Here is a 27,426-nt window from a genome sequence, read left to right on the forward strand (position 1 = left end):
ATATAGAATACATATACTAGAAGGAACACTGAGGCCAATTAACATAACAAGTTTCATCCATGCAAGTATCTTTTATTTACTGAATAAAAGTTCATTGAAGCATAACAATTTTCAACAACATAATTTCCAGTTACTGTAATTACACAGTAGGAGCATTCCATGTGTATTAAAACTTAAGAGTTGCCCCATATGATTATTTCTAAAATTCACTAATGTCCCCAAACCTGGGCTTCAATCCTTATTACTTTAATAAATGCTTAGATGAATAACAAGTTTTATGTATGCATCAATTTCTACAATAAATCATTCTACTGTACTAGAATATAAGCATAAATATTAACTTCAGTATATGTATTCAAAATATGGTTTCTGTTAAATACCCATATGTTGGTAAAACCCAACTGTTTATACTCTATCACATGAAGTACTAATAAGTACAGTGTCATCTTCTTAACTGCACAGGTGATATAAAATTAGAATTGCCAGCAAACTGGAGTTGTGACTAACATCAATACTAAATATTGAGAATAAAGTTGATTTTTGTACCTTCAGATTTCTTTCTTTGGGAAGGTCAAATTACAAAATATCTTGAAACAGTGTATTAGAAAGAAGCCACATGAAATAACTAATACAGGCATCTGCTCTTTCACTCATTTCCATGTGGCTGCAGTAACTTATGCTAATGTTTCCAAACAATAAAGAGATAATAATCACTATATATATATAGTGTGTATATATATGTATGTATGTATGTATATGTATACTTTCAGACATTACAAATGCTATTTTAAGTTTGGGAAAAGAAACAGAGATTTAGAATTTATTTAAAATAGGAACAAGTAAAATTCTAAAAATAAGTAATGCTTCTTTAATCAAGGACATACACCTCAACGGTACAGCAGCCAGCACACCATGGCATTAACAGTGTCCTAGCAAGCCTCCCCAGATTGCATCACATACTCCAGCGCTGGTCCCTGTCATGGTGTTATGGAAGTCCCATAATCACTCCCCTCCCCTTACTTCTGCTTGCTGATGTGCTTTGGGATGTCACAGAGAACATGCTGGGATGCATCCTACCTCCACCGTGGTACTGGTGGCAGGATGCTAGGCTAGGTGGAGCATTGTTCTGACTTGGTAAGGCTGTTTTTCCTGCTCTTTATCGTCTTATAAAGAGATCAGGCTGCTCTTCAGCTGGAACAAGCTGCCCCCCTGTCCTGGTTAGGATGCAGGTAATCTCACTTAACTGCCTACGGTCTGAGTGTGCCCTGCAGCACTTTGGAACAAAGAACTATAAATATAGCTTCAGACACGCACGTGTTTAAGTGCAGTAACAGTGAGGATATAATAATGCACCATGTCAGGCTAATGAAAACGTACAGATCCAACGTGACAACCATTTTCTACAGAAAATAAAGCCAGGCACAAGGCATTCTTTCAGATTTGTGTCACACAGTTGCTGCTGTCTCGTTGTTGGACAGCAAAACTGCGCTGAGCAACGAGAGAAATTCAAAATGTGCCCTCTGTATTACTCCTATTGCTGGCCCCTGTATTACCCCTATTACCCATCACAAGTAGCAATCATGCAGAATACATGCGGTGGTTCTGAGCTGAGCATGTTAGAGTGTACCAAACACAAATGCAACCCAGTTGATTTTTTTTCATTAGCATTTCCTGTACTTAAAGCTCAAAAGGATCTTCTACACAGTAATGTCTAACGCTACAAAAGTACACAATTACTTCTCACTGCAAGTGCAAATGACACTTTGGTATGTGTGTTGGTTACTCACCTATTAAATACCAGAAGAGACGGAGCCAAATATAGATCTACTCAGATTTTAAAAATCAGTATTCAAACCTAGCTGAAAAAAATCAGAGTCAGTTCCTCCATATTTTTAAAATACTGCAGGCTTTACCACTACTTTTTCAACATTTCTTGTGAAAGAATGGTTAAGTGAAAAGGGGCATGATCTCTTAGAAGTGAGCAATCCTGTCTTCACAATAGAGGGAGGATCCCGCAGCTATGTGAACTGTCCTTGAACATTCCTAGACCATTACAGAAGGGGAAGACAAGTAGTGGTAAACAAGTCAAGGAGGGGGCTGACAAGCCCCTCCACGTGAACAGCAACTTTGCACCAATCGTGTATTCGCTTTAGGCGCGTGAACAGAGACTGTAAACCAATCATACAGCTATTGCTAGTGCATGCTTATTGCTTGTCTATATATACTCTGTGTAAGCTCTAATAAAGGGAGAACGACCATACTCATATTGAGACTCATTGTTACTCCGGGTCCGTCTCCCACTCCGGCAATTTCTAGCTAGTAAACAATTGCTATCTGGGTTTGTGTAATAAATGATTAAATGAATGGAGCTGAAAATAAGATGTTCTTTAAAACAAATGTCACAATAATCAAAGAAGAAACAAACAAATAACTTAGCAAGAATTAAATGAGTAAGAAAAAAAACAGAGTCAAACAGCTCATTAATATATTTAATGACTACACATCAAAAGCAAATTTAAATTGATTCTAAAAGCATCTCAAAAGAAGATCTAGCTGTGTTTAATAAACTTTTATGCAGCAGTCTATTCTTTCACCATCTTTCTATACTTGTCTGCAATTTTATCTTGCAGGCGATATTAAACTGATATTTAAGTGATCCTCTGTGATTCTTTCAAGATTAATTTAATATTCAAGCCAGAGCTCAGGAAAAGCAACGTGCTTACAGTCAATTTGAAAATGCTCCATGGATAAATCCAAACAACCACCCGTAGGGAATTCAAATGAAAATTCCAAAACAATCCATCCCACAACCCAGCGCATTATTGTTTCATGTGGTCAAAACACATTCAAAAAGAAACAAGCTAGAGCAGAGGAGCTGAAAGTACAGTAAAGCTTTCTATTATGGATGCAAGAAAAAATTAGTCTCCTGCCATGACAGGATGATTTTTGTGTACCATATAAAAAAACTTCAAAATAATGCAAGACAATGATATTCATAAAATCTGTTGAGAGTATACAGGAATACAGCCAAATACAAGGCTTTCTTTTCCTCTTCCAGATCTGAGCTTTTCCTTTGCAATAACCTTCCTCAAAATATTCTTATACAAATTATAGCATGTTATAACCATTATATAGCATGTTTGAGATCATACTATATGAAGGTAAATATTAAAGCCAGCATTTTACAAATAAGGAGACGGAAAAAATGGAGGTGCAGAACAAAAAGCTGATGCTTCAAAAACTTCAGGTAAATCAACAGAACTTCAAGAGACAAAGCTAGAGATACAGATCAGCTCTTCTGAATACCAAAATGTACCAGGCACTGATGAACTCTTATCACTGTTCTATCTTTAGAAAACACAAAATTTGAAAAAACTTATGTAACTGAACACATCTTTGTTTTTTTATCCAGTTCAACAAACTTCTTATAAAATTGAAGAGAATGCCTTTTAATTTGATTCTCTAAGTTATGAGTAATCAAACTTGATAGTCTGTTGCTTACTTAATGGCAAAGTGCAACCTTTACATGAACAAACACAAGGTAAAGAAAGAAGACTCCTACACTCGGGTTCAGACATGTAAAAAGGAATTGTGATATTCAGATGTGCTGAATTCCAGCTGGACTCACCGAGTAAAACTGGAAGGTGCTGGCAAAATACACAGAAACCTAGGCAAAAAAATTTTGCTAACACCAGTTGAAACAAAGCAGTACAGTAGGGAAGTATTATTCCCCAAATCCAGTTCAGAGCCTTTGATTCACTACTAAGATTACACGTGTAGGAAAAGGGTGGGGGGGGAAATATATAGATATATAAATACTGTCAAGACCTCATAAAACGGGTAATGTCTGATCACAGATAAAATGTGCAGTTCCACAGTATATACCCTGAACTTTACCTGAATAATACTGTTAACTATCTGGTACCCATAATTTGAATAGCTCTGCAAGCCTGAGTTCAAGGCAATATGTCTGAGGTTCAAAACATACATGCTGAAGCCCTACTTTGATCCATTTCTTGGACACTTGTTCAGGGAAGGCCTCAATCTCCAAAAGGTAACACCCCTGTGAAACACTGCTCATTGCCCATAGTCTTGGAGGAACTGAATTTGTCGGGATAAGGCACGAGATACATAAAGCATTGTAAAAATTCTCTCATCGGCAGCTATGCTATTATCATCGCCTTCTTTTGCATCTAGTAATTGCATTATGGGTCAGATACACAACGATTTTTTTTTTTTTGAGTTCATGCCCATTTGTATTTCTCTTCAGTGGATCCTTTTTTTTTTAAGAGGAAAAAGATTATCTTAGAAATAGCAGGAATATCAAATTATTCCTTCTAGTCTAGGAAGGACTGGCTTATAAGTATGGAGTTTGATTTCTCACATTGCAAGTAATATGGGTATAGAAGGTTGGGGTTTTTTTTTCTTAAGGATTCAGCTTCCAAACCCTTAAATTAGCATTAATTTAATTTAATTAAAATAAAAATAAAAATAAAGCAACCAACCCCAAAAAAACAACAGGTCAGTGGAAAACATTCCTAACTGCTGAGATTTCAGTATAATGTAGTATAATCGCAGTCATTCTCCTCTCCTTCAGAATGACTTTCAGTAAAAACAGACCTCAGCATCTTAACTTCTGACAGGAAAAGCAAATATTTCTCTCACCTCATTCTAGTAAATGCATAACAATTCTTTTGAGACTCTTTCACATATTACAGAAGCATGTACATGTTTTTAGTCAAAATGACAAGTCTTCACCCAAAACTTGCATGGGTCTTCCTCAGTTCAAAGTGTTTCCATTTCCTCTGCTGGCAACATTAATTCACTCTTGCTTTCAGGATCAGGTTCATCATTTTTTTCCCCTCTTTGTCCAGAGTCATCACAATTTCAAATGGCTTACTTCCTCATTAAACTAGCCAGATACAAAGCATTAATGGATTTTCTGTCCTTCAGACTCTGCTTTCATATTGTGTATAGGGGAAACACTTTTTGGATCACAGAAAGGCAACATGGAAGATCAAAGATATAGAATGGCTTCTAGAAAAGGAGAGAGAAGTTAGAATTCATTTACCTGGAAAAAAAGATAATAGAGGAGGTGTGACTGAGGTCTGTCAAATCACAGATAGCCTGGAAAGTGTGAACTGAGATCAAGTTTTTCCCAGTGTAAGAATTTGGGGTACTCAAAAGAAACAGACTGATGGGAGGTTTGAAACAACAAAAAAAGATGGTTATTACAATGCAGTTAAGCTGCCAAATGCGTTTGCCACAAGATGCTGTTAAGCAAGATGTAGTATCATTGAAGGTTAAAAGAAAAATCCCTGGATTAAAAAAAAAAAAAAGCCTTATCAGAAATAGATGTAAGAAACAGGTTTGTAAGAAACAGAAAATTATAAGAAATGGGCAAAAATGGATTACCAATCAGGGTGTGAGAAAATGAAAAGAGGAAGGAAATAATGACAGAAAAGTTTCAGCAATTTATAAGGAAAACATCAGATTTGTAAGGCTCAGAGAAAACGGTGGGCTTCTGGCCTTTGCGAGTTTAGCACCGACGCAAGCTGAAGGACGCTTTCAGAGCTAGCAAAATGCAGGCAGACAGTCATAATTTTTAAGCAGGCAGGAATTATTTTTGTTTCTGTAGTGCAAAACAGGCCAATTTAATTAACTATGCAGGCATGTCAGCTGCAAAAGAGCAGAGATATACAGAGGCATCACGCTGTAACACTTAAATGGGCAGGCAAATTAGGACAATTCCTGAATAGTCTTGGATTTTCTCTCTCTCACTCTCCCCCTCCCTCCAACTCTTGCTTTATCATCCTAGCTCCTTGGTCCCCATTATCCTTCACATCAAATCATCTGAATTGTTCCTAACATCAATGCCACTTCCTGATACTGTTGTCACAGACTAACTAACAGATAATTTCAATTTTTATTGGCCATGGAAGGAACTGCCTCTGACATTTCTGGCTGAATGGCAGAGCTCAGAGGGTTGTGATCAGCAGCGCAGAGTCTAGCTGGAGGCCTGTAGCTAGCGGTGTCCCCCAGGGGTCAGTACTCGGTCCAGTCTTGTTCAACTTCTTCATCAATGACCTGGATGAAGGGACAGAGTGCACCCTCAGCAAGTTTGCTGAGGATACCAAACTGGGAGGAGTGGCTGATACACCAGAAGGCTGTGCTGCCATTCAGAGAGACCTGGACAGGCTGGAGAGGTGGGCGGAGAGGAACCTCATGAAGGTCAACAAAGGCAAGTGCAGGGTCCTGCACCTGGAGAGGAATAACCCCATGCACCAGTACAGGTTGGGGGTTGACCTGCTGGAAAGCAGCCCTGCAGAGAAGGACCTGGGAGTGCTGGTGGACACCAAGTTAAGCATGAGGCAGCAATGTGCCCTTGTGGCCAAGAAGGCCAATGGTCTCCTGGGGTGCATCAGGAAGAGTGTTGCCAGCAGGTCGAGGGAGGTGATTCTCCCCCTCTCCTCAGCCCTGGTGAGGCCACATCTGGAGTACTGCGTCCAGTTCTGGGCTCCCCAGTACAAGAGGGATGTGGCACTACTGGAGAGAGTCCAGCAGAGATGGCTACGAAGATGATTAGGGGACTGGAGCATCTCTCTTATGAGGAAAGGCTGAGAGAGCTGCGCCTGTCTAGCTTGGAGAAGAGAAGGCTGAGAGGAGATCTTATCAACGCGTACAAGTATCTGAAGGGAGGGTGTCAAGAGGATGGGACCAGACTCTTTTCAGTGGTGCCCAGTGACAGGACGCGAGGCAACGGGCACAAACTGAAACACAGACACTTCCATCTGAACATGAGGAAAAACTTTTTCACTGTGAGGGTGACAGAGCGCTGGAACAGGTTGCCCAGAGAGGTTGTGGAGTCTCCTTCTCTGGAGATATTCAAAACGCGCCTGGATGCAATCCTGTGCAATGTGCTCTAGGTGACCCTGCTTGAGCAGGGGGGTTGGACTAGATGATCTCCAGAGGTCCCTTCCAACCTCAGCGATTCTGTGATTCTGTGATTCATTTGTAAAGAAAATAAAGTTAAGTCTTCATCAAGGACTCCTTTAAAAAAAGAAAAACACTTCCTACACAAATAGCCACAATGACATTTAAAAATGTATGGCTCTGATCTATGTTCAGGATTGCTGATTCTGGCAGCCTGACAGTGGCAAGGTTGCTGCAGCTCCATGTCCCCAGGTCCATCCAGGAGAAAAGGTGAGCATGCCTTCCTGATAAGCACATGTGTACACATACACACCATACATATACGCATGGTTGCCCACGCAGACAGAAAACACAACACCCATGCAAATACAAACAGCACCAATGGCCTGATCTTGTTTCCCCTCTCTGTTTGATCAGGATGAAAGCCTGTTAGTGAAAAAACAGATACATATATACAATATGAATCCCTCCAGCAACTGGCCAGAGACACTCAGTGTCTCCTGTAGCTGGAGTTGCTACTGGAGCCAGGCTGTTTTGGTAGCTGGTCTGGCCTTGCCTGTAACAGACTCTCAGACCCCCTGGTCTCTCCAGTAGTTGGCCTGGACCCCCTGGTTACTCCAGTCGCCAACTCTCAGACCCTCTGGCCTCTACAGTACCCAGCCCTGGCTTAGCACCTCTTATCCCACTCGACAGTGAGTCTGGGCTGACGTTCAGTAGCGATTAGACACACACACACACACACACACAAAACACGTATGCAGTCTAGTCTCTCCAGTTGCTGGCACCACAGACACATCAACCCCTTCAACTCATGGTCCCCACTCCAGTCACTGGCACTTAGACAAACATGTACCCAGAACAGAGAGCCCCCTCACCAACGGAAATAGTTAGAAATGGAGTTTCTAATGAGAAGACAGGACAGACGGTGCTGATCAGGTGCAGGGCATGGCCAGACAAGTGTACTGACCTGTTAACACATGCAACCAGTCCCTTTTATCCCCTTATCCCTCTATTTTCCCACAGCTGTTCCTCCCCAAACCACTTTGATCACTCCATCTCCCCATCTCTGGTTCTTCCCCGAAACCTCCTATAATGAGTCTTGTGCAATCCTCAAACACTCTTCCGCTGCAGCCCATAATGAGACCCATGTCCTACAGGCAGGAACCCTCCTCAGTCTGCAGGGTGACCTGGAGAGCCTCTCTCATTGACTCATCTGGTGGGTATCTCACCCGGACAATAGGGCTGATCCAATTTGGGAAGAGTCAGTGGAGTCTGGAAAGAACAGACATTGACATTAGCCAGAAAGAATCTCAGTCTCATGCTAATGTAACCAGTAAGGGGCATGCTTTTTCCAGAGAGAACTGGCTGGGTACAGTTGCCACAACTTCTTAGGCCAGCAGTTGTTTGAAGAGGGATGGAGTCACTGGTGGGGGTGTTACAGCAATGATGAACATTCCTCACATTAATTAATTGTTGTTTCCCCATATCAGAAGACGGAGAGTGCCAGAACTTTACCACCTAGGATCTACCATCACTTAGACCCAGAGCTTGCCACTGGGATTTTTGTTTGTGTTCTGCCCTAACCAAACAAGAGATTAAAGGTTATTGACAAAGTCCAGGACTGTCAACATGAAGATTCAGAATATGTTTACAAGGAAATTAGTGGAGATCGCTGCCTGTCCTCCCATTGTCCTGGGCAGGCCAGCTCTATTTATATATATCCTGGGGATTTGACCCAGGCATATTTTTAGCTAATACAGCTCAATGGAAGCTGAAATGAAGTAGCAGAGAGAAAATAACTGGATAATGATTAAAGGGACTGCGTGTCTAGCACGTACAACTCTGAAGTGACAAGGTCAATACCAATAACAGTAGATTGGGAATCATCTCTGCCTTCAGAGGTCACCAGTGCAGCATCAATAAACTGAACCAAAGTGAGAAAGTTAGCCAAAACCCCAAGGAAAACATTCACTGTCAAAGCTACCGGTTAGCAGAACAAAAGGTGTCATCACTGAAGACTGAACAGCAAGTGAAGCAAAACCTTAGAGCAAACGATGCAGGCAACAGAGCATTATCAAAGGTGCCTTATTACCTATCCATTAATTTTTCAGCATTCCATGTCTCTTGCTTATTATGGTTTTGCCACTGCTTTTGCATGGATAATTTCCAATCTGTTTCTTCTTGTTCACCTCATCTTTTTTTTGCTTCATGTCTTTTTTTAAAATTACAACCATTTGTCCTCTTCTAATGATTTCAAAGTGCTTTCCTACATTTATTTTACTAAAAAGAAAAAGGAAAAAAAAATCAAATACAAGCCCTAAGGATCTTAACTAGCCTGAGAGGATTGGATGTTATGAAATTAATTAAACATGATAAGTGAGCGGACCTACATAGTATGTTAGCACCAGAGAACTCAGCTGAAATGCCACCACTTCGCTGCCCAGCTAAGTTTGCAGGATACCCTTACTACAGCAAGAGCCTCTCTGGCTGTCACACCATCTCTTTCTACATTACTACCCCCTGACCTGTGTCAGGACCATGCAGACAACCTGGAAGCATTTATTGCTGTCACTATGGGCAGTCCTTTCCACAGGCCAAATTTTAATGAGGTTTCTTGCCATGGGTCAACCACTGTATAAGCATCCAAAATGTCCCCCTCAAAGAGGAAGAGTGCGTGTGTGTCTGTATGTAAAGGTCCGCAACAGTGTTTGGAGCCTGTCAGCAAAACTCCATAGGACTTCTACCAGAAGCTGAAACTCTGCTTCACCATCTGCATACTATAGGAACCAGGATAATTGCACATCTCATTTGCAGTTGGGTTGTGAAGATCTCCCACACAAGCTAGTGCTAACTTCCTTGAATAATCTTAATAACTTCAGTAGAACTATATATTGAGTAAATGCTGATCAGAACACATAGTCTCTTTTTGTCTGCAAATTATTTGGGCAAGATCTCATCTTCACTAGTGTTGTGACAAAGCACAGCAACTAATTATAGTTCATACAACATCCAAAGTCTGCCACAGCCTAAACAAATCTTGCTGTGACAGAGCTGTCACTGAACTTAAGACCATACAAACTGAGATAATATTCATGATAAGAAAGATTTATTCAAAAATGGCCCTTAGAAATTTTTTAAACAAACACACCTTCCCTTTTTATCTCTTCAGAACAAAAGTCATTTTTGGCTTCTGAAAGATAACAGAATTCCTGTGTCAAAGAAATCTAAATCTCATGCTTTAGAGTTTGAGCTAGTTACCTGAATGGGGACTGGATGGAATTATTTTCCCCAGTTTAAAGCTAATCAGATGAATCCCTATCTTCTTTTCACCCTTAATTGAAGCAGCAGAGATAGGCAATAACTGGAGGAAGAACAGCAGCATAGCCAGTCTTTTGCATGCCTCACAGCCCTATAGGATCAATGGAACGGATCATTCCTGCCCAGAATCAAGGAAGAAATTTCCTCCAGGTCAGACTGGTGAGGATTCAGGAGGCTGCTCACCTCCCTCAGCAGCACTGAGCACAAACATCTGCTGGGATCATTTGGGCTGATTTCGCTCAGGTGTTTCTTGCCCTGCTGAGGCCTTAATTATTATATAGACCACCTTTACTATATAGACTATCTTTCAGTCTGTCTTAGTTCTGTGTGTCTATCAGCAGCTGAATCTTCTGGAGACCCACATTGTCTGGATGATAATAACTCTAAATCATTTCTTAAGACAATGTAGAAGTTTGTGCATTAATTCTGCTATTGTATATTCAGAGATACTGGAGCTGGGCTAAGTGTCATGGTCTTTGTATGGCTTAGGGGACAGAATGTGCCAGGAATTATTCCCAAAATGTAGTTAAAACTTGGCCAGCCTGTTCTGGGAAGGGAGATGGAGTGAGAATTTAGGCATGTAAATATGAGCTGCATTGTGCTGCCAGCTTCAGAGTCAGAGAACATTTCCAACTTTATCAGGAACATAGTTGCAGCTTCTAAGAATAAAACCATGCAGTATTCGTTTGTTTCACCCTATTTGTTTCTGGCATCTGCTTGGTTTTTTGGAGCATGAACTGATTTCATTATATGTTACTACAGCGCCTACAACATTGGTGCGTGGAGGCTGTCATTAACAATCCAATTAAAAGCCAAGTAGCTCTGTAGCCAGCATAACACTGAAATAGACTGAGGACCAATATGTGGTAAAAAGTAGTTTGAGGGAAGGGAGGTCTATGCAAGGGCTTTCATGAGTGAGCACTGACAAGAATTCGTAGAAGCGTGATTTCTTGGCAGACAATTAGAAGAGGAATTCTCCTGACTAATCAGCAACTTAGCATCAGAGGATTAGGGCAGATCAGAGGATAAATGAAAAGTCCATATCCTATTCCAGATATCTCTCAACAGATGGAGGTCCAAACCCCTACAACTTCAGGAAGTCGGTAACTCAGGGAGAGTAGCGTGCCAACCAAGTTCTGACTCACCCAAGGCTTCCTCGTGGCACGAAATGTGTTTGTGCTCATGATCCCTCTTATTTTATATTGCACTAAAAACAGCTGGCAGGATGGGGCAATGTTGACAGCAAAAGGTGTTTTTCTACTACTACGTTCTTGAAAATAATGTGGAGGGATAGATAAGAACCCTATGAGCACACACAATGAGGAAGCATCATGTCATGAGTGAGGATCTTGCTCTGAATTTTATGTTCCAGCTGCAGTAGGAAGAGTAACTTACGATAAATTTGACTAAGAATACCAAGTCATAAACGTATCACATAACTCAAAAGGCTAGACAAGGTCTGTAAAATGGAAAGAAAATGGAAAAGCTAACATCAGCTTAGCTGAAGTAATTAAAGATTGTTTACACTAGAAAAATTGCTTGGAGGGACAGTATTACAAAATTCTAAATGCATATAGTTTTAGCCTTTCACTAGTAAGTTAAAAAAGTCAATATATTCTTTAGAAGGTTATGGAATATGACTCCTCTTGCAAAAGGTATTCCCTATGGTGAGACCTTAGATGCTGCTCGAGCATTGTAATGTGAGAGAGGAAAGTTCAGCATATTTTTTGTTCCAGTTCAGAAGTACTGGGATTTCCAGTAATTTAACTGTCTTACGTTCTTGGAGGTACAGCAGCCTTTGTACTGAGCAATCTAACTTAGACATTTTATCATTTAATTAATATATTAAAGGACTGAAGACTTCTTGATCCAAGACATTTATACACTGGAAAATTAAAACTGCTAGAATAAAATTGTAATTTTTAGGACCGGAAATGTAAGGTAAAGTAGTACAAGAGTGATAAATAAATATACGGGGTGAAAATCTTTGCTGATACAAATATTAATTTAAATGGAGTGGACTCAAAAGGCAATGTGACCCTTTCAGTAAAGCCTTATCTTAAGGCTCAAAGCTAACTGGAAATATTTCCATGATTTTAAAAAAGGGAGACATCTTATTTATACACCTTCGATGATTTCCTACACATCTCATGACAACTATTTTCGATGTGTTTCTAACATGCTTATTTTGTGTTGTAGGTAGAAGCTGCTCTGGAAAAGCTGCATGGCATTCTGCTCACAAAATCTCACTTTAACTTGGCATTGCATGTCTAAGTCTTTGCTGAATTTTCTATCTTTATCTCTTTACATGATTTGAGACCTTTTGGAAAATGATCACGTTCTCCATGTTAATGCTGGTATACTATGAAATGGAATTATGCATTCTCCTACATATCTATACTCTTACATGCAACTGGGCTTTTCATAAGCATATCCAGATTGTTCAGACTGTCTTGAAGAATATGTGAAACTCAAAGTATATCTGCAGATTATAAAAATTAAGTAAAAAGAAATATAACAGCTTGTTATATTGTATCTTGTATTGAGATTTCAATACATGCCTAGATTTAAGTATAAAATCAAAGGTAAAGAAACATGTGGAATTATAAAGATATGGCTACTGCATTGTGCTAGCCATTGTATAGCATTCCTCTCTCGAGCTGCTTTGCAGCTGCTGCACAAACTGGTGAGCCAGGCTGCTGCCTGCTGCCAGGGCGGGGAGAAGGAAGGGGAAAAGGGCTGGGTGAGGGAAGGGACAGCAGCAGCTGCTGCTACAAGAACACAGGCTCCCTCCTTCCAGCAGCAGTCACTGCCCTCCACTGCTTCAGCAGTGGTAACAGCAGCTCATTCTGTGCAAGTGTGCAGGTGAAAGCCGAGACGTTTAAACTGCATTTTCTTCATGAAAAACTGTCCTCCATCACCTTCAAAAAAGGCATTCTAGGTAGAAGTGTACTATGGGGTAAACTCAACCCACAGCAGTAGGTTTTAGCCATTCAGCCACTGAAATTCCTACGTGCTTTCACTGCGTAGCTATTTTGCCTGAGGACATATATAATAATGAATGTATCTAAAGACACTATTTTCCTTTTCCAGCTTTTCTTTTTTCCTATAAACACCACTTTTCTTGTATCTGCATGATAACAGCCTAAACTAGTTTCTGCTCTGTTTCTGAGCACTACAGTTGTACACTTTTTTTCTGCAAGTCAATATTGATGCTTTTTATTTGTATTTTGCTATTATGTTGCTCTATTCTGTAAAGCATATGCTTTTACTATTAAAAATATTCAGTTAACAGATGACTTTAAATCAGTGATACAAACAAAACATATATGCCTATATACTGTATGTTGATTAGAACATCTACATATATATTTCAGGTGCCTTACTGGAGTTGCCTGGCTTTGAAAATCCAACCCACTATATGATACTGTCAATTATGACTTTTTCTAGGACCTGATGAGATATAAAAGTTTAAGAAGCACTGTTAATTCTAAAAAATGTTAAATAGATGGATGTAAATATTTGTGATTTACATATAGGTAGGTTCTTTTACAGATTTCATTTAAATAGGGATTGCAAAACACATGTGAAGCATTCAAAAGATATATTTCATCTCATGAATCTTGCTAGAAAAAATCATGGAATTACAATTCACAGGTCAGGGGAAGCAAGGGGAATTCTGTAAGCAGTGGTAAGCTTTGGCAAACAGTCCAGCAGCACATACTGGTTCAGCACGGGTGACGGGCGAGTGAAGAGTTAACAGGACTGAAGTTTGTCAATTGATATGCAGAAGAACTGATAGCTGCCACCTGGAATCTGCACGGACCCCCAGGGAGGGAAGAAGCAATACGGAGGTGTTGTGGTCTTGCCTCGCTAGCAGGGTCCCCCCAAGCAGACAAACAAACAGTCCTGTGATTGTGAAACTCGCAAAAGTCAGCAAAAGCAGTGTTTGCCCAGAGCCCCAGCCGTATAAAAAGAGACTTGGGAGCTAGGAGAGTTTGAGCAGGGACGGGAACGTGACCTGACCATCCTCTCCGGCTGGACCGTGAGTATCCCCCCCCTCCCCTTTTCCTGGGACGCTGGGTTAAGGTAACTCCTCGAGGTTGAGAGCCCTCTCACTAGGAGAGTGAACAAGAAAGCTTTCAAGTAGGGATAAGCAGTCCTTCCCATTAATAACACAGTAATCGACGGTTTCAGGTTATCCTTTCTAAATTAGTAACTGATGGTTTTGTGTTATCCTTCCTAAATTAGTAATCGCATTATTTTAATGGATGTTACTAATCCAAGAACTTGTGTGAGGAAATAAACATCTTTTTTATTATTATTATATTACTGTCTCAGTCGTTCCTATCGAACCTTCACAGCATGACAGCGTGACAATGGGCTACCTGTTACAGGCTCTCTCAGGGCTGAAACCCCTTATCATCCCACCACGAGGACCCTGACCTTGTAAGGCCTTGTAAGTAGCCGAAAAGAGGAAGACCTGCCACAGGCTATCAAAATTATCTACCTAAATTTTAAAAGTATCCATACGGTTTAAAAAATCAATTTGGAAACAATTTATTAGAAACCCCATGAATCAGAAGTCAGACAAAGCATCATCTGGAGTTCTAGCTAGTGTACACACACCAGTAAATCACATAAGAATGGGGCAGCGGCTTCTTCTTTAGCTGTCATTAACACAGAGGATAAAATCCATGGAACAGTAGGAGACCGCAGTCTAGCTAGTGGCCAGCGCACAAGATCTGGTATACATAGCCTTAGGACTTCCAAATTAAACATCCTGGCAATTAACAAAATTTTCATTTAGCATCTGTTTTTGTCCACCAGGACAGAGTGTTATCTTAGAATTTAGTCAGGCTAAGAGAAAGGAACTGATCACAGAAGCAAAAGTTAGAGACTACTTACGTAGAAGTTATTACAACATGATGCCTTTTCCTATATGCAGTCTTGAACAGCATCCAAACCAAAAAAAAAAAAAAGTACATATGCATGTTGTCATAGTTAAAATTTTGTGCCTTTACAAGGGACAACTTTTACAGTGCTTTGAGGAACAGCCAAAAAAATCCAAAAAAGCAAGGAACTCTAGTTTAAAGAAAAAACATGAATGACAGTTTGGAGCTATTTAGCCAGAGTTTGGAAACATTTAGCCACAGCTAAGAAAGAAAAAAAGATTACATGAGCAACAAAATTGCCTGTTGAGAGAGTAAAAACAACATTTTTAAAAGACAAAAACAAAAATATTCCCCCCACATACCATTTATAACATACAAGGAAAAACTTATAGCATGTAAGTATTTGGATTAGCTTATTTTTAACAAAGTAAGAGCAAACTGACCTCTAACAATAGTATCAGCCCTCTATGAGATCAGAATGGTTGGACTGTTGATAATAATGCAGGAAAAGTACAAGCATTTGATTAGTATCTGTCCTGGTTTGGGAAGAAACAAAGTATGTGTTTACAGCAGGGAAATACTTTTCATTCCAGCAATACCTGAAAGAGACGTTAAGTCACTGAAGCCTTCTGGGCCAAATGCCCTAAAAACATGACTAGAGCCATATTCTCTTTTGTAGCACTTCTAACCACTAGGCTACCAGGAGAAGACAGAAAATAAACCGAAGTGTGGCATCTCTGCCTAGGTAGAAGAGGAAGAGTCCCAGGTTCTAGACCTTGTGCCTTGCTAGGGTTAGGACTAAAATTGTCTACAGAAAAGCATGCATAAGCAGTTACTTTCTTATAAACCGAGACTGAAAAACATTTGACACTGCTGCAGCTGCTACTGGAGTCTTCCTCTAATGCTAATGTCCATGTTGCAGGAAAGATGTTGATGAAACATAGATAAAGACTCAAAGAACCACGAAAGTAATGAAAGGCTTAGCTAGTACAAAAGCAGGCTGCTCATTTATTTCATTGAGGAAAAGCTTATGAGGCAAACTGATGATAGTCTAGAAATACTCTCATTTCAAAAGAAATGTGATGCCATTGGGTCTGTCAGTCTTCTGGATAAAAAGCAAGATCCGAAGGCCAGATGATGAGGCTAGAGAAATCCCTACTAGAAAAAAGGGGTAAAATTTTAACACTAGCAGTCAATAACCATGGAAAAAAATCAACAAGCCTTGTGGAAGATCTTCATCTTTACCAATTTTCAAATCAAGATTGTTTTTTATTTCTTTCTCCTGAAAGACGTGCCTAGTTCAGAAAGGAATTAGATCATGTAACCAGAAGAAAGATTAACGAAGGATTCTTTAACAGGAGGCTTTTATCTCAATATCTCTGACTGCATCCAACACTGTTAAGAATAATCAAAAGCCGGTTAAGCCCTTCAGCTTTACTGAAGCCAATTTTGGGTACAAAATTCTTCAAAGGACAGCAAAAGGAATGATAAAAACAGTAAGAAAGGGTCTACCTGGTCTCCAAATAAGCACATCCTTCTGAATGCAGATTCTTCTCTGCTGACAGACTGAAGGTATGATTGACTTCCAAAATGCTAAGAGATACAAACCAGTGTCACTGGTAGATAGTGAAGAACCGGAGAGGGTCCAGCAGAAGGCTACCAAGATGGTTAGATGGTAGGAAAATTTGACATACAAAGAAAGGTTGAAGGAACTGGGTTTGTTCAGCTGAGAGACAAAAAGGTTCAGAGGAAATCTAATCACAGACTTCCAATATGTAAAAAGTAGTTATAAAGAAGATAGAGGTACTCTCTTCAGAAGGATGCACAGTGCCAGGACAAGAGGCAACAGGTACAAGGTGCTCCAGGGGAAATTCACTGTGAGAAAATTCACTGTGGAACAGGTTGCCCAGAGAGGTGGGAAAGTGGATCTTTCTTGCTAGGAATATTTAAGGCTTCATTGACAGGGCCTGGGTAACCTAATCTGAGGCCCTACTTTCAACAGAAGGTTGGACCAGATGATCTCCATAGGTGCCTTCCCACCCAGACTTTTTCTACAATTCTTGATTGCTTGTAATTTTCCCCGAAGGAGATATTTTTAGCAGTTAGATGTCAAACATCTAATCAACTGGAATATATATACATACATATATATATAGTCTTCACTGACAACTGAAGTCATTCAAAATGGCAATTCAGACATCTGCATATGCTATAATATCTGATCTGTACTCACAGGTAAATTGGTTATACCACTGTCTTTCTGCTTCTTAAGCACATATTACTATTTCCCTATCTGTCTCTTAGAAAAAAATTCTTGCCAGAAGGAAAATATACCATTAATTGCTGCCAGTGTTGTGTATTTTCTGTTTTGCTGAGACAAACTACTTGCCCTGAAATGAAAATAATATATTTTTGTCAAAGTCAAGTGTAGCTCTGTAACCCAGATTTACTCAACTTGGCCCTGAAAGTGTTTCTCTAAGCTTTCCCATTTCAACCTACTGGTAATTCCACATCTCTGGACTTTAATGACTGAGCTTTGTGAAGTTACCCCAGCTCTGTTTTGGGTTTCTTTTTTTTGTTGTTGTTAATTACACACATTTATTCCATACCAGCTTAAGGTGTATTACTGACATGTTATTTCTCTCTTCAGTATAATCTGTATCTTTAATCTGATCCTCCCTTATCTGTGGTTCTAATTTTCAAGCAAAGAATACAAGACAAACGTTTTTCTAATTACACCCAGAAGTATAAACAATAGTAACCGAGTAAGTTGTAAGTAAGCAAGTGTACAGAGGGCCCAATGAATTATGCTAATGGCACTCAGTCCCTTCCACAGGTTTATAAAAACCAAGTGCACTCAGTAGTTTCAGAAAGTGTCAAACTACTCAGGACATTTAAAACACTTTGCAGAGAGGGAACTGAAAATTAATAGTATACTGGAAATACTCTTACCAAATTTAAAAATTGCTCAAAGACTTCCATGCTTTCCAAACAAAACTGGAAGTTAGAGAAGAGATGAAAGACACTAATTGTACCACAGCCCATAATTTATTTCTTTGGATTTTAGAGGCATGCTGTGTCTAAAAACAACATCTTTGGAAAGTACTGCCTTAGTTGTACCAAATTTTAATGGGCTACAAAGACAGGCAGGAAAAATAAATAAATTCTACAAATAGCAACTCTAATCCAAGGCATGGGTTTAGAGATGAAGTGGCAAACATATTAATACTGCTCTAACAGCACATGTACTCCCAGAATAAAAATCATAGGTCAACATAAAACCAAGAATAAAATTCTCCTTGATTCATTCAACTACAATAATCAATAGCCATATTACTGTATTACTAAAATACTATATTGACTGAAGAAGAACATGGCCTTTGTTTAACATACAGCGCAACTCAGCAATGTCAGCATCAGAGACACAAGTAACCCAAATCAGCAGGAGAGAAGCAGAGCCATTTATCTCACCATTTGAAAACTTCTACAAAGGACTGCATCTTTTTTTAATGGGACTTCAATTTCAATATTCTAGATAACACAGTTCTGCAGTCATGTCCAGAAATAAAATGTATCTTCTACAACTACAATTTACATGGCATGATTTTTGTAAAGTCACTGCAATTTTGACATTATCCTTTGAGGTACAATATTTTTCAAATAAGGCTCAAGTAACTTAAAAAGTAAGTAGATTTCATATCCCCTCTTCATGATACTCACAACAGAGAGCATGATGTCTTCCTTTCTTGTTCTACTGATAGGTTTACAAAAAATAAATATATTTAGTTTTAAATAAATAATCAGTGGATTAAATAGATTAGCATCAGTGTCACTGGTGCAAAAATGAAAAGAATTTTCTAAAAGCAAGAGCATTCTGTTTCTCTAAAATGACATAATACAGAAAACTGCTTTTCAAAATAAAATCAAAATTTTTCCTTTTAAATACAGGTTTGATCAATGACAGCTAAGGTCCTCACAACATCACAAAACATACTGTAGTATTTCACCATTTAAAAGATCTTCTGCAAAACAGTGAGGAAAAACAACTCCTCATATTTGGATTTTTAAATAGTGTTAATCCACCCTGTGTCCTGTAGTTAAAGGGTCAGAGAGGAATTGCAAGCCCAAAGCTGACTGCCAGCACCACCAGGTTCTCTAAATGCCATGAAGTCTGGCCAGGTCTCCTCAATCAGTTGGCCCAGCCAGGAGGAGGCTGTAAAATTCCTATATATGGCTGACAATTACAAAAGTAAGAGAGAAGTAAGAGACAAGTCCCTATAGCAGACTTTAAGAGGACAGGCAATGTTTTACAAGAGATTTTCCACCCAGCTGACCTCAGGATATTCGGAGGAACAATGCTTTTTTGAGTCAAAGATCAATTTATATTCCTGAGAACCATTTGGGGTACTTACAGTGTCATTTACCAGGTGATTCAGTGTGGAATTAATACTTAATTCCACAAAGCACCTACCTGCCAGACCAAGTGCTCCTTTACCACAGCTGTACTTGATAGACACACGCTCAGCACAATGGTATGAGATGCAGAGGTCAGGACGCTGGCAACTACAGCATCTCTCATGTTGAAGGGCAGCATGGTATACACCACAAAAATAATGAACAGGAAAAATGACACCTGCACAAAATAGCAAGACAAAAAAAAAAGCATGTCAAATTCACTTTGGAATAACATTCAGAATGTATCCTTTTATTTTGAACTGTCTTCAGCATAAAGTTACACAGCAGATTTTCACAGGAACATTACTGCTAGCCACTATCCACTGCAGAAAATTCATTTAAGAAGAATTCATTTAAGAAGGTTTTGGAAAAATTGCATTATAATTGATTTAAGAAGTGCAGTTTCAAGATACTACTTCACAGTTAAAGAACTTCACAATACCCCGATTTATTTAGCTTTTCAAATTTAACTTCAAATTTATCTTTTCAACTTTTTATTAATCATCATGTTTACAATTAGAGTGTAATCTTGGGATCAGTGGTTTGTGATTGCCAGCTGCATTACATAACAATAAATTTACATACCCCTCCACAGATCTGAAGGTACTCCAAGGAATTCCAGTGCAGAGAGATGGTTTAAGAAAACATTAAATTATGTAGAAAGCCCAAGTTCAGAAAACCATTTTGATTTAACAAGATTATGCTTCCCATGTAACTATATGATGTATATCAAATTCCATTAAAATACATTTTAAGGTAATACATATATTTGGACATGAAAAATAACTTCAGACCATCACAGCCCCTATGGAGAATTTACTGTTATCTTCTTATAAAAGGTACTAGTATCCACACTAACTTTACAGAACAAACTTTCCAGACAGTAACACAAACTGCAACAGCAAAAGGTGTTTTTTCATTATATATACACAAGATTAGGTATTTGATGGTACACATATGTTCCAAACTCCATCACATATTTGAAAAGTATAACTGGATTTGGGGCACAGATTTAGTAAGTGGACAATTCTGAAAGTGTGCCACCCTGTGTGCAATTATATCCCCACAGCAGCCAGTCCACACTGTATCCAGGACATGATCATTTCTCGTAATATAGCCTGAAAGCACAAAAACGTAAATGATTGCAATGCCTAGAAAGGATAGAAAGAGACCACTCTGGCAAAAGCACCAGTGCTTCAGTGACCAAGGAATAGTAGGCACACACAAGGACAGAGCCAAATAGCTCAAGGCATGAAACAAAATATAACTGTAAAGGACATGACAGGTAATAGGATAACAAAGTAACAGGAAAACAAAGGGAAAACTTGGCTATTCTTTGGCTATTCTTCTTCTCTCTCAATCCATCAACTGACAGCCCAGAGAAACAGAAGTGCCTAGTACTGCTTTAGTTTCAGTCTTCCCTAAGAGCGTCAACTGTGATCGGGTGTTAGCAAAATTAACTGCAATGAAAAGGGTGTCAGAACTTGGTCTACATAAGAGAAAGGTCATGAAAGTGAGATGTTTTCAAATTGCCCAGGCAAAAAAAAAAACCCACCTGTGATACTGAGAGACCTAGCTGAGCATCTCAAAACTTGGCAAAGATGTAGAAGGTTCTGGCTGGCTGGAAAAGGGAAACCCAGTGTCTATCTGCGAAAGGCTGGGGAAAAGCCTAAGGAACTAAGAACGGGTCATCCTAGCTTCAGTTCCTAAGACATGTTGCCAGTCAGAGACTGGCTTGAGGAAGAATCCTGGACCCTAGTCCCATGGGAAGGATTTCAAATGCATCCAAGTCCCACTGACTCTTCAGGAAAACAAAGCTTCTTTGTTTCGAAGTTTCGTTTTCTAATTCACTAGGGGGCAGAAGTCATTTACATATTGGTGAGAATTTTATGACTGGACAATAAAAAATTGTCCCTGTTGAACTGGGTGGTCTGCAAAAAATGGGGCTTGCATATTTTCTATGCCTGAATACGGCTTGACCGTAGAGCCAGACTAAGCCATCTGCCTCACTTGTGAGGTATATGCGGGGCACTTACTAAGACTCACTAGTGGATATAACCTCACGCCTGTCGCTTTTCAAGTCTGATATAAAGCACTCTATCAAGCACATAAAAAGGATTTTGGTATATTGCAACGCCTCCAGTGACGGGCAGCTGGGCAGTTAGAATAATACTGTATCAACTCCAAATTTGTCCTACTGCTGTAAACAAGTATCCCTTCTGTAAACTATCCCACTACTTTCCTTGGTTGAAATGAATGGAGAATTCCAACCCTCCACAACCACAAGTAAGAGTTTTTGTAAGTGTCGATCCCTCTTGACACTACGTATTTTGAGTTATTCAGCACCAAACAGGCGGAGTTTGACTGGAACTATGTTAAAGAACACTCAATAACAAACTAAACTGTCAGTTCTTATATTTGCATGTAGATAAACACTCAGTGTTTAATGAGCGTGGCTGGTGCATAGTTGTGAAATATTGATGTAAGAGTGCTGCTCCCACTCCCATACCAACCCAGAAGAGGTAGGTAGGTATGTTTGCAACATAGAATAGTATGCGTTCAACTGGAACTGTAAAAGTGTGCCATGCAGACCCTGAAAATCCATTCAAAATTATTCTTTTTACAGTGAAGATTACCAAAGGATTTTTTCTTCTCTTGTTTACATTCCTGATTATTTTAACTGATAATTTTATATTATTCCATTTGCTCCGTTCTTGAAAACAAACTTCAGTTATTAACAAACTCTAAAAAGAATAAAAATATTCAGGGGATAATTTAAACTGTCTTAAAAAAAAAAAGGATATGATTAAAAATATGTAGAACACAGTCACCCGAACGCTTATATACAGGACAAGATCAATGGATTTGCAGCAGAGGCAGGTGTGCAAACTACTCTCGAACAGAGAAAGTTCTGTCCTGTTCCTGCTGAACAGGAATGTTTGGAAGAAGTGAGATCCAGTTTCCCACTCCTCATTCATTGCTATTTTGGAAGCTACTAGCTATGGTGTTACCTGGTAGGCTCTACATAGCCTAAAAGAAGCAGAAAGTACCACTGGTACTGGGAATGGTAGGGCTGTATTTCAATTCTCCTCCACAAATCAGAGCGCTAAAAGCATATCTGTTCAGTGTTTGAAGTGGTTCCTCAGACCCTTGCATTCCCAGCTTCGCCTTCTACACTTAACATGGGTGATAAGCACCACTTTGTTCATCCTGGATCAATCTCAAATCAGCAGAAAAATGGCATGAGGCAGGACCTAAGTAAAACAGGCTGCAGATAAAAGAAATATGATTCTAATAAATTTCCTTCTTCCTGAAGCAATCATTTTCAGAGATACTCTCCAAGCTCACCCAGGTTTTCAAGGTACTAGAATGATTTCAGTGCTTTATTATTCTTCCACCAATGGCCATCACTGTAATAAGGAAAGTCCAAGATTGACTCTTGTTCTTTGAAAACAGAAGGAAAAAAAAGTCTTTTTACGACAAATACCAGCTGATAATTAATACAGACTCTATGAGTCATCTTTGGATTCCTAGGACAGAAACTCTCATCAGAAATGCAGATGGAAATGGATCCTGTCAATAGATCTTGAATCTTGGCTGCACTCTTTTCCTCTATTTCTGTCAGTGATCTCATGACCTTGTTTAAACCCAAGGAGTTGAGAGCTCTGACTGCTTATCACAGGGGTCCCTTTTTCATGATTTCACTAGGGCTCAAGAATATTCTCCTCAACTACCCTGAAATAAGATGGTTCTACTCTTCAACCTGATAGTGAGATGTAAGTGGTGGATAATGGCATGACTTGGGACGATTCAATATATGTCAAAAAGTCTTTGTGTTTAAGTTTGGTGATAAGGTGATAAGAAGGCGACACTCAAAGGCTTCTTTGTAGGTTGGTTCTTCAGGTAGAAAGACAAGACAGGCTTTCTAGACTGAGTCATAGTCAGCAGAACATACACCAGTCCTTTAACTTTTTCATGACTCTTTTGTAAGGATTAGCAGAATATTGCTAATGTAAGTATTAAAAAGCAGTGATGCCAAGACAGAGCTCTGAAGGACTCCACTCTCCTGTTGCAAAGAGTTGTTAGTGCATGTCACTGCATGTCTGCAGTTGGTGTGTATGTAGCTGTCAGTAAATACAATATTATTTTACAGTGCACTATTTTTGACACTATTAAAAGCAGATTGTTCCACCAAAGCATGCCATAACCACAAAGCGTGTTGTTGTTTTGAGATCGTGTTGGAAGCAATCTCTGATGTGAGTCATCACTATGACTGCCTACTTGAGACATGCCTTTTTGTCCTGATCTGAAATCAGACTGCTTTAGGAATTTGATCTGCAGAAGTTTTTTTGAGGACCTTGTATGTTATCCATACCTTGGAGATCAGGAGGATTTGGGCATCGATGGTATGAGTTGTAAGATGTAGCATTTAGCTTTTGGTAATGCTGGTGTAACATTTAACAGAGAAGCATCTGACTATCCTGCTTCAACTGAGGGATATCCTGGTCCTTCATAACTTTTGCCCATTATTCTTGACTGTCAGAGCTTAGCCAACCCTGAGTGTGTCTGCTGCTCTAGCTTTCTCTTCTCCCACACTTCAGAAGCTTATTAATATATAAGCAGGAGTTCTTTTCCATGGCGATTTAAAGGCTGATGCCCTATATAGCTATTTAGATAGATAAATAATGGACTATTTTTTCTGCAGATTTTATGTAGCTACTCTCAGTGGCCTTCTGAAAGAGCTGTTACAGATTACTGCAGTGACGTGACCAGAGAGAGCTGGACACCAATAGGTATGATGACAGCATGGTGTGGCATATCACTGACCATCATGACCACCCACTCTTGTCATAGGCACAACAAAAAAATTATAGCTAAGAATGATTACTCTTCATGCAAACTGGAAAGTTTTGGGCTGCACAGGATGGAGAAGCAGGTCCTTCTTTAGATCAAACTCATTCTGAACATTTTAAACCATGGCATTTTTGTCACCGCACTTCCAGATGTATGTTGGCTACTCTAGTTCCTGACCCATACTGGTGACTGTGATACAGGAGAGAACTGGTCTGGATAATGTTTGGTGGCGCATAGCCATTGCTGTTTGAAAGGTCACTGATTTGGATTGTGATGGCACATACCGCAGGGGGTTTGCAGTCCATGCAACCAACTTGCTCTCAGAAATCTTGTCTCTCTGCTGTTGCCAGTTTCTGTTCTGAGTGGTGTTGCCTTAACTCTAAAGGTTATCTGGAATACAAAGCTTAACCTTTTTATTCTCCACTCAGTGAGTCTCTAGAAATGTGAAAGCAGTTCTACTGAAGCAATGAAGAAATAGAAACAAATACACATACAAGGCCAAACAATAATCATCCGGAAACTGAACTCACATCTTTCTCTTTTTTGCTTGGCCTTTATTTTTACTTTGATACATTGTGAAGCAATTTAAAAAAGCTCCCCTCTCTTTTACATCTTAAATTGTCTCTCTTTGTAAATAGGGTGCCACAGGGGATGTTGCTTTTGACACCGAGAACAACTGTATAAAAATTTTTAAAACAGTCATTTTATACAAATTATATTCCAGCAATGACTCACAATTTCCCCAGCTAGCTAGCCTTTTTAAGATCCCGTTAAATGGTTAATGACAACTGGTTTGACATGTGCAAAAATCACTCAACTTAATGTTACTCTGACCAGATTTTCCCCTTGAGGAGTATGATATCTTGGCACTGAAGCAGGCATGCAAATCTAAATGTGTTGTTTCAGTATGAGCAAAGGGAAAGCACTGCCTTGGACAAAGACAGCAGCAATGAGGCATCAGCTAATAAAATATCTGTATTTATTCAGGAATACATCTTACATGTAAGTGTAATGACAGTAACATTCTTGGGAAAATAGTGGTAGCCTTTCATTGTGAATTCAGCAAAGACCCTGTTGCCATATTTAAACTGTTAGACTACAAATATTTATGCTAAGTGGGCCAACTCATTATAGGATCATTTTCAGAGGTTTCCAGCTTCCTCCTTACTGTGTAAAGGCAGGGAGTATAAATTCACTAGGTAATTAAATAATTACCCGTTGGAAAGACACTTGGATTACAGCTACTGATTTCAAATGTTGTTTATATACATAATAGAGTAAAAGAAGATATCCAAGCTTCTCTAAATAAATTAGTTTTTCATGTAATTGGCAGCAGCTATTGATCCTACAAAATTGTTATAAACACTGTATTCGTGATTTAATTAAACATACGTATTTAGGTATCAGAAGGGCATTTCCACAAGCTATAAACTATGTAAAAGCTTTGTGCAGGCAGAGTAAATGTTGCAAATACATAAAGGTCCTCATCATTTTACTTGGCTTGAATTCCAGAGTTCAGATCTTCAGAATCAGACTTTTAAAGGCCAGGAAATATTCAAAGAACAGTATATGCTCCCCAAAGAAAACAAAAATGTCACTGAGTGCTAAAATCGCCTTGTTTTCTGAGTCATCTACAGGAAGACTTAAATTGTGAAAGCATTGGGTAAGTTGAAGGTGGAAATGTTGTTCACCACATCTTGCAACACTGGAACAAAAGGCACTCGATGAGGAAGACTGACTTAAAACAGATAAAAAAGAAAGTATGTCTTTACATAGCAGGTAGTGAAATTCTTGAATTTGCTGCCATAGGAGGTCATAGAGTACCAGCAGGCTAAAAAAGAGATTATACAAATTCATGGACAACTTGTCCATAAAGCGATAATAGAAAGGCAGGGCAGGGATATAGCCTCTAACATCCCTAACACAATTGTGGATGCTGAGGATTTATGAAGGGAACGGACCACATAAAGTGACCAAGCTTGTTTGTTCTCTCTTCATACCACCTTCTTTTGACATGGCTGGAGACAGACTACTGGCTAGAGGGACCACAGATCTCCCCCAGTAGGAAGATGTTCTTATGCAAAGAGGCAAACACACTTCATCAAAAAAAAAAAAAGAAAAGAAAAACAAGGAACAGTTAAGACACAGCATCTTCCCTGACTGTAAGAATAGAGCAAAGTAATCCAGGACAAGGACTGAAAGTCCAGCCAGAATGTGAACACAAAGCACCATAAAGCCACTTACTAGTTAGGGAGTTGTGAGATAGAGGAAAGTTCCATTCTTAGGAAAAGCAGGATTAAATACACAACAAACTGAAGGTTTTGCTTATATAAAAGTGGTATTTGTCTTTTATTTGGTGCATCCCAAACCTCAAGAATAAACCCAAAAGGGAAGATTTTTGCTGCGATTGGCTTCACAAAATTATGCTCGCAATAAATTCTTACTTCACTCGTTTTTACCAAACATAAATGTTTATTTACAAGGATTATGGAAGAGGTAGTAAAGCAACCCTGTAAATCATCCCTTGTTCTTGATCATGGAGAGCTCTTAAACTAATAATCCCCTTCTTTTGTGTAGAGGTATAGGTTTAAATGGCATCAGGAAACAAATGGTCATTACAGCCTCTGCCAAAAAAACAACTACAACCATTAGCAAAATAGGATAGAATCAAAACAAGCTAACAGCAGGAAAAGGGATAGTACAAATTAAAATAACTGTGTGATAAAGGATTCTCAAATGTGCTGGCAAAGTCACAGATCAATATGAGAATAAGATGAAAGATTCCAGAAAGGAAGGAAATTTTGCATTTGAAATGACCTGATTGCTACAGTCTGCTATGCGATTGCTTACTGTGTCTCAGAATCTTTTCTTTCACTGAATAGGATCAGCAAAAAGGATATGGGAACTGGTAGGAGCAACCCAAGGACCGTCAGCATTGACCCAAGGATCCATAGCAATTTTTGGTCCTTAC

General features: G+C 39.2%; 1 protein-coding gene across 1 annotated transcript in view; it reads right to left on the reverse strand.

Annotated features, from left to right (window-relative positions):
* ADCY2 (adenylate cyclase 2) overlaps nucleotides 1-27,426 on the reverse strand; it is a 197,547-nt gene that overhangs the window by 116,991 nt on the left and 53,130 nt on the right. The window contains exon 3 of the mRNA XM_067291033.1: nucleotides 19,618-19,779. Within this exon, the coding sequence (XP_067147134.1) occupies nucleotides 19,618-19,779 (162 nt within the window). The remainder of the gene's footprint in view (nucleotides 1-19,617; nucleotides 19,780-27,426) is intronic.

Source organism: Apteryx mantelli, chromosome 2, assembly GCF_036417845.1.
Source record: "Apteryx mantelli isolate bAptMan1 chromosome 2, bAptMan1.hap1, whole genome shotgun sequence".
NCBI lineage: Eukaryota > Metazoa > Chordata > Aves > Apterygiformes > Apterygidae > Apteryx > Apteryx mantelli.